The sequence below is a fragment of the Rutidosis leptorrhynchoides genome, chromosome 10, assembly GCF_046630445.1.
Source record: "Rutidosis leptorrhynchoides isolate AG116_Rl617_1_P2 chromosome 10, CSIRO_AGI_Rlap_v1, whole genome shotgun sequence".
NCBI classification, from domain to species: domain Eukaryota; kingdom Viridiplantae; phylum Streptophyta; class Magnoliopsida; order Asterales; family Asteraceae; genus Rutidosis; species Rutidosis leptorrhynchoides.
The window spans coordinates 324,521,320-324,529,260 of NC_092342.1; the positions used below are offsets into that span (position 1 = coordinate 324,521,320).

Genomic DNA, 7,941 nt, shown 5'->3' on the forward strand with positions numbered 1-7,941 from the left:
GTGAAAACCTCATGTATCAATACTCAGTAGTTCAAGCTAGCTGTTGGGAGTGAGTTGAAGGTGGGATTCTAGCAGCGGGGACATAAAAAGAACAGGTCTTCTTCGGGGAAGATGTTGTGATGAATTATTTTATGTTAACAATCTTATTCTTGTTATTTTTCCTTTTTACTTTGTTTATTTTATGCATTTGTAGATAACTATCAAGTTGGATGATCTTGGATGGCTGGTGATAAATCTAAAGAAACTTAAGGACTGGAATTGAACATATGGAATTACTTGGTGCTCAAGGATTGTAGCTGACCATTCAAGAGGGACTAAACTTGTCATTATTAATTTATATATATAGCAATGTTTTTTGGGTTACTGTAGATCGATTCATTCATTCTATTGTTGTCTATGTTTTTGCTTTCTCTCGACTTGCTGAGTGATCATCAGTTATGATCTTGTAATTTTGGTTTCTAGTTTGATTGAATCATAACAATCTTCTTCTTATTAAGAAGATTACAATTTCTGTATTATTTTTTGGGTGATTCATTTGAAGTACAAATCACTGTTATTGTGATTTGATTATTCTGGTGTTTGATTCGTGTTACTTTTCATGGTATCAGAGCGGATCGATCTCTGATTGATTACTGGTGTTTCAATCAATTGGTTATTGATTGATTTGTGGTGTTCTTCTGGAAACCCTAATTTCGAAAAATTAGGGTTAGGGTTTGTTCTTCTTGATCGTTCTTGAAGATTTGGTTATTGATTGTCTTCCGCTGCTTCTTCTTCATTGCTTCTCTGTATTTCTTCGTCAGATCAGAGTTTTCACTCTAATAGGTGAGTCTCGTGTTTATTCGTGTTTTATATTACCCTGACCAGATCTTTACGCCCAACTCTTGATCTAGATCCTATAGATCTATCAATACCTGATCAAGCGTAGATTGATCTAGACCAATTTATCTGTAAATCATCTCTACAGGTTTCCTGGCTAGTAGCCAGTCGATTGGGGGTTTGTTTCTTTTCCTTACAGGTGTCTGAACCGTGGATTTGTTGCGGTTTTCTGTGCTATTTGTTATCTTTTGTAATTTCTTGTGTGTTTACTTGTTATTTGCTTTCTTGTTTACTTATTTGTACTGTTATTTCTGTGTTTTTAACATGGCTGGTGATGATGATGTTAGTAGTTCTGTTACTTTAGTTAATAAACTAGATTTTGGTGATCGTTTATATTTGCATGCTAGTGATACTACAGGAACTGCTCTTGTGTCAATTAAGTTGAAAGGAACTGAATTATAGTGTTTGGAGAAGAGCTATGCTTCTTGCTTTAAACACTAAAAACAAAAAGGGTTTTATTAATGGAACTTGTAAAAGATCAGATTATGAGAAAGATGATGATTTAGCTAATCAACGGGACAGATGTAATTCTGTTGTTTTAACTTAGATTTTGACATCTATTTCAGATGAATTATATCTTGGACAAATTTTTTCTAACAGTTCTGTTACTGTGTGGCAAGAACTTAAGGAAACTTATGATAAAATTGATGGTTCAATCACTTTTAATTTACATAAACATATTAATTCTTTGACACAAGGAGGTTCCAATGTATCTGAGTATTACCATAAGTTGAATACTTTGTGAAAACAATATGATGCTCTTATTAAATTACCTGCTTATGTTTGTGCTGCTAATGCTGATTTTGTGAATCATACTAATGTCATGAAGCTTATGCAGTTTCTTATGGGACTTGATGAGGTTTATCAGCCTATAAGAAGTAATCTTCTTATGACTGATCCTCTTCCCAGTGTTAAAACAGCCTTTGCTGTTATATCAAGGGAAGAGTCCCATAGAAATTTTGCTTCTCATCCAACTGGAACTAAAGTTCAAAATTCTGCTTTTGTTGCTAAAACTCAACCTAATACTTTTAACAGGTTTAATAATAATAATAACACTAATACTAATAAAAAACCTGGTATGGGTAGGGGTTTAAATGCTAATTATAAATGTACTAAATGTGGCATGATTGGACATACTGTGGATAGGTGTTTTGAAGTTATAGGTTATCCTCCTGGATACATTAGAAAACCTTTCAATCAAGGAGCACCTAAATTTACTGCAAATAATAATAACTGTGTTTCTGAAAAAATCTAATGAGTCTGCTAGTAGTTCACCTTTTACAGTTGAACAGATTTCAAAGTTGATGAGTCTCATTAATGATAAAGATAATGGTGCTACAACTTCTATGAATTCCAACATGTCAGGTACATTTTGGAATAATAGTAGTAAATTTAATTCAAATTTTGAAAAAAAAATTTGTAACCACATGTTTTAAAAAATGAAATCATAAAATAATTGGATTATTGATTCTGGTGCAAACCAACATATGGTATGCAATGATGATGAACTTTTTGCTAGTGTTGATGTGTCCAATATGAATATTAGTGTTAGTCATCTTAATGGTACTCATGCAAAAATTGTTAAGGTTGGAAATATTAAAATCAATGATTTTATAACTCTTTTTAATGTTTTATACATTCCCGAATATTGTGTTAATCTTTTATCTATCAATAAGTTAACTAAGAGTGATAAATTTTTTGTTGGTTTTAATGGGACAAATTGCTTTATTCAGGATTTGGTGATAAACAAAGTTGTGGGGATTGGTGATGAACATGATGATTTATACATGTTTAAGAAATCTGTGTTAGGTATTAGTAATAATTCTTCTTCATGCACTATGAAACTTTGGCATTCGATATTAGGTCATCATGCAAGTCAAGTTTTGAACATTTTAAGTGATAGTTTGAAATTTACTAATCATAATAACACAGAACCTTGTGATATTTGTCATCAAGTCAAACAAAAAAGAGAACCTTTTCCTTTAAGTGAACATAAAAGTTTAAAACTTGGAGATCTGTTACATCTTGACTTGTGGGGACCCTAGAAAGTTGCAAGTAAAGAGGGGTACAAATATTTTCTTACAGTAGTTGATGATTATACTAGAGCTGTGTGGATTTTCTTAATTAAAACCAAAGATGAAGTATTTGAGAATTTTGTGACATTACATTCTATTTTTAAGAATCAGTTTAATGCTAATGTTAAAGTTATTAGAAGTGACAATGGAACTAAATTTGTTAACACTAGAATGAATGTTTTTTGTAACTCTAATGGTATAACTCATCAAACTACTATTGCATATACCCCTCAACAGAATGGTGTGGCTGAAAGGAAACATAGACATCTGCTAAATGTAGCTAGAAGTCTTATGTTTCATTGTTTTAATGGGGGATACCTCTTTATATGTGGACTGAATGTGTGCTTACTGCTTGTTATTTGATTAATAGATTACAATCTTCTGTCTTATCTGGGAGGTCTCCTTTTGAGTTAGTGTATCAACATAAACCTAATCTCTCTCATTTAAGGGTTTTTGGTTGTCTCTGTTTTTCTACTGTTTTAAATAATCATGATAAGTTTAGCTCTAGAGCTGAAAAATGTGTTTTTATTGGTTATTCTTCTGAGAAAAAAGGTTATAAACTTTTGAGTCTTGAGTCAAAAAGTGTGTTTTATTCTAGAGATGTTAAGTTTTATGAAACTATTTTTCCTTTTAAACAAAAAGATTATACTATTGTGTCTGCAAATGATATTAATCATTTAAATTTCTTTGATCAAGTGTTTGTTGAGAGCCAAAATACCAATACCCAAAGTACCAATGATGAAGGGAGAGAATACGAAATTAGTGATGGCACAGAGTGTGATTCTTCTAGTGACACTATTTGTGAAACAGATGATAATGCTCTTGATGCAACACTTGATGATATTGCTAGTAATGATACTAGCTCTCCTGAGGGCAATGTTCAAAATCAAACCAATATAAATGTTGATAATCAAACTAATTTAGGGGAGACTTCTGAGTTAAGAAGATCTAGTAGACCTACTAGGATTCCTACTAAATTTAATGATTATGTGTTAAATGCAAATGCTAAATATGAAATTAATAAGGTCATGTGTTATGCTAATCTTAGCAGTGAAAATCTGAATTTTGTTTCTAATTTGAATAAAAGTGTTGAACCAACTTGTTATTTTGAAGCATGTCTTGATAAAAATTGGGTTGATGCTATGAATTCTGAAATTGATGCTTTAATGAGAAACAATACATAGGTTATGGTTGATCTTCCCGATGGAAGAAAGGCTATTGGGTCAAAATGGGTTTATAAGATTAAACTTAAAGCTAGTGGTGAAATTGATAGATATAAGGCTAGATTAGTTGCCAAGGGTTTTAATCAAAGAGAGGGTATTGATTATGATGAGACATTCTCTCCTGTTGTTAAGATGATTAATGTAAGATGTCTTATTACTCTTGCTGTTAATAATGACTGGCCTATCTATCAACTTGATGTTAATAATGCTTTTTTATATGGTGAAATTGTTGAAGATGTTTATATGAAACCTCCTGAAGGATATTTTTCTAATTGTGGAAATAAAGTTTGCAAACTTGTTAAATCTTTATATGGTCTTAAACAAGCTCCTAGAAAATGGAATGAAAAATTAACTAAAGTTTTATTAGATAACTAGGAGGCAATGCTCGTGCATTGCACGACTTGTCTCAAATTTCACTATTTTGAAATTCACGTTCCGAATTGTTAGAGTCATGACGGGAGTTGGTTGAAAACATATTAATGATAATGCTAAAAACGAACATATATTTCATAGCATTATCCCTCAAGAAAGACAAGCTTTTAGTTACAATTGTTCTATTTACAAATGATATTTATTTAAATAATAAAAAGTGAAGACAAAAGACAGATTCGACGATTTGAAGACGCAAACGACCAAGATGCTAAAAAGTACAAAGTACAATCAAAGTGGTTCAAATTATTGATGAGAAACATCTCAAAATTACAAGAGTACGAGCCGCAAAACGCAAAGTACAAGATATTAAATAGTACGAAAGGACGTTCGAAAATCTGGAACCGGGACCAGAGTCAACTCTCAACGCTCGACGCAACGGACTAAAAATTACAAGTCAACTATGCACATGAATATAATATAATATATAATTAATTCTTAAAAATTATATATATATTATATTATATATTAAAACCGTCGGCAAGAAGAAAACAAGCAAATGTGAGCTGGATTCCTAGGCCATGCGATCGCATGGCCAGAAGGCACAAATGCCATGCGATCACATGGAGCAAAAATGTTGGTGACATCCTATAAATTTCGCAGTTTTTGGTCGAATGTAACACACTTTTTCTATCCTCTCTATCTCTACGATATATATATATATATATATATATATATATATATATATATATATATATATATATATATATATATATATATATATATATATATAATTTTAATTTTAATTTAATAATAATAAGGGTATGTTAGCGAATGTTGTAAGGGTGTAAGTCGAAATTCTGTCCGTGTAATGCTCCGCTATTATTAATCATTGTAAGTTATGTTCAACCCTTTTAAATTAATGTCTCGTAGCTAAGTTATTATTATGCTTATTTAAATTGAAGTAATCGTGATGTTGGGCTAAAATATTAAAGACGGGGTTATTGGGCTTTGTACCATAATTGGGGTTTGGACAAAAGAACGACACTTGTGGAAATTAGACTATGGGCTATTAATGGGCTTTATATTTGTTTAATTGAATGATAGTTCGTTAATTTAATATAAAGATTTACAATTGGATGTACCTATAAATAACCATATACACTCGATCGGACACGATGGTCGGCATATTTATAAGTACTAATAATCGTTCATTTAACCGGACACGGGAATGGATTAATAGTCAATGGACTTGTTAAAACAGGGGTGAATTACATAAAAGGAAAATTGGTGTAATTATAGTTTAAGTCCCCAATTAGTTGGAATATTTGACTTCGGATATAAGGATAATTTGACGAGGACACTCGCACTTTATATTTATGACTGATGGACTGTTATGGACAAAAACCAGATGGACATATTGAATAATCCAGGACAAAGGACAATTAACCCATAGTAATAAACTAAAATCAACATGTCAAACATCATGATTACAGAACTTTAAATAAGCATAATTCTTTTATTTCATATTTTATCGCACTTTTATTTACTGTCATTTTATTTAATTGCACTTTTAATTATCGTACTTTTTAATTATCGCAATTTTATTTATCGTTATTTACTTTACGCTTTAAATTAAGTTATTTTTTATTTTTAATATTTTACATTAGGTTTTAACTGCGACTAAAGTTTTAAAATCGACAAACCGGTTATTAAACGGTAAAAACCCCCTTTTATAATAATAATAATATTACTTATATTTATATATATATATTTGTATATACAAATATAGTTTTAAAAATATAGCGTTAAACTTGGCTAGATCCCTGTGGAACGAATCGGACTTACTAAAAACTACACTACTGTACGATTAGGTACACTGCCTATAAGTGTTGTAGCAAGGTTTAGTATATCCACTCTATAAATAAATAAATAACTTGTGTAAAATTGTATATTATTTAATAGTATTTCGCAATAAAAATATTACTATTTCGTATACACCTCTACGCACATCAAGTATTTTTGGCGCCGCTGCCGGGGACTTACTTACACGCCGAAAGCGAAACGCTATAAAAAAATAATTTTTAATTTACTTTTGTAAAAATACGTTTTAAATATTAAAAATACAAATATATATATATATATATATATATATATATATATATATATATATATATATATATATATATATATATATATATATATATATATATATATATTTTAAAGTTGTTCAAAATATAAAAAAATTAAAAAGTTTGTATTTTCTTTTAGTTACAAAAACTAATAGGTAGTTTTTTTTTAAAAAAAATTAAGTTTTTATTTATTTTATATAAATATTTTATATAAATATTAAAACATAAAAAAAAGAAGAGTATTCGGGCTACACTGTAGCAGCCCAAATTGTGATCTGAATATTTGGACCATGCGATCGCATGAACCCGTAGGCTAAAACTCATGCGACCGCATGACCTGGTCTGACACGTCTGGATTGATTCTGGTACAGCATTAATTACGGATTATTGTTAATATTAAACCCTAATTAGGGTTAGTTATTAAATTAATTTGTTTTAGTTTTATTTAATTTGTAATTTTAGTTTTAATTAGTTTTATTAAATTATAAAATTAATACTTTTATAAAATAAATAATATAAAAATAATATTTTTATAAAAATTATATTTTTATAACTTCAGTTTTATTTCTATATTTCGTATCTTTTTAATCGTTTATTCGTAATATTTATATTTTTAGCTCGTAATTAGTTTTAAGTTATAGTATTTGCCGTAGTAATTTTTATTTCTAGATTTTTAGGCTTTGCCGTAAAATCCCTTAAGTGCTTTTTCGTTAGACTAAGATTTAGGCCTTAGAATTTCACGACGTCGCTTATCGCCTTAATATTTAATAAATTTTAGTACTTTTTAAATTATTGCCGTTTTGGATATAGAATTTCTTTTAAGCTTTAATACTTTTAGACGCAACTTTTAATTCTTAGTTTTTAGACTTTTAAGTTTTAACGCGCTACGTTCTTATTATTACTTTTCGATCTTTTATTTTTCGACGTTTCCAGACGCGCTCTTTTTCTTTCTTATTTCTCGACGCTCTAGTTTTAGGACATAGAATTTTCTATTTCTTCTTTAAAATTTCTTTAAATTTCGACGAAAAATTATTTTAAGTGGTTAAATTGATAGACATCCAAAATTTTCTGATTCGTAGTAATAGTTGGATTTGTTAGTGGCGAGTTGTGGGCTTTCGATTTAAAGGGTCCTGGCTACCTGCTGCATCTATTGGCTATTCGAAACGTGGGCAAAATCAGAAAAGTCTATTAATTTGATAACTTATATAATTTTTATCTTTTATAACTAATAGGATATTCAGTGAATGCACCGAACAAAACGTTCAC

The 7,941-nt window shown here is 29.8% G+C and overlaps 1 protein-coding gene across 1 annotated transcript; it reads left to right on the forward strand.

The window, feature by feature from the left end:
- The first annotated feature begins 2,363 nt into the window (after nucleotides 1–2,363).
- Nucleotides 2,364–4,135, forward strand: LOC139871300 (uncharacterized). The gene is made up of 4 exons (XM_071859027.1): nucleotides 2,364–2,462; nucleotides 2,610–2,756; nucleotides 3,057–3,244; nucleotides 3,322–4,135. The coding sequence occupies exons 1-4, from the start codon at nucleotides 2,364–2,366 to the stop codon at nucleotides 4,133–4,135; spliced, it is 1,248 nt and encodes a 415-aa protein (XP_071715128.1).
- The last annotated feature ends 3,806 nt before the right edge of the window (nucleotides 4,136–7,941 follow it).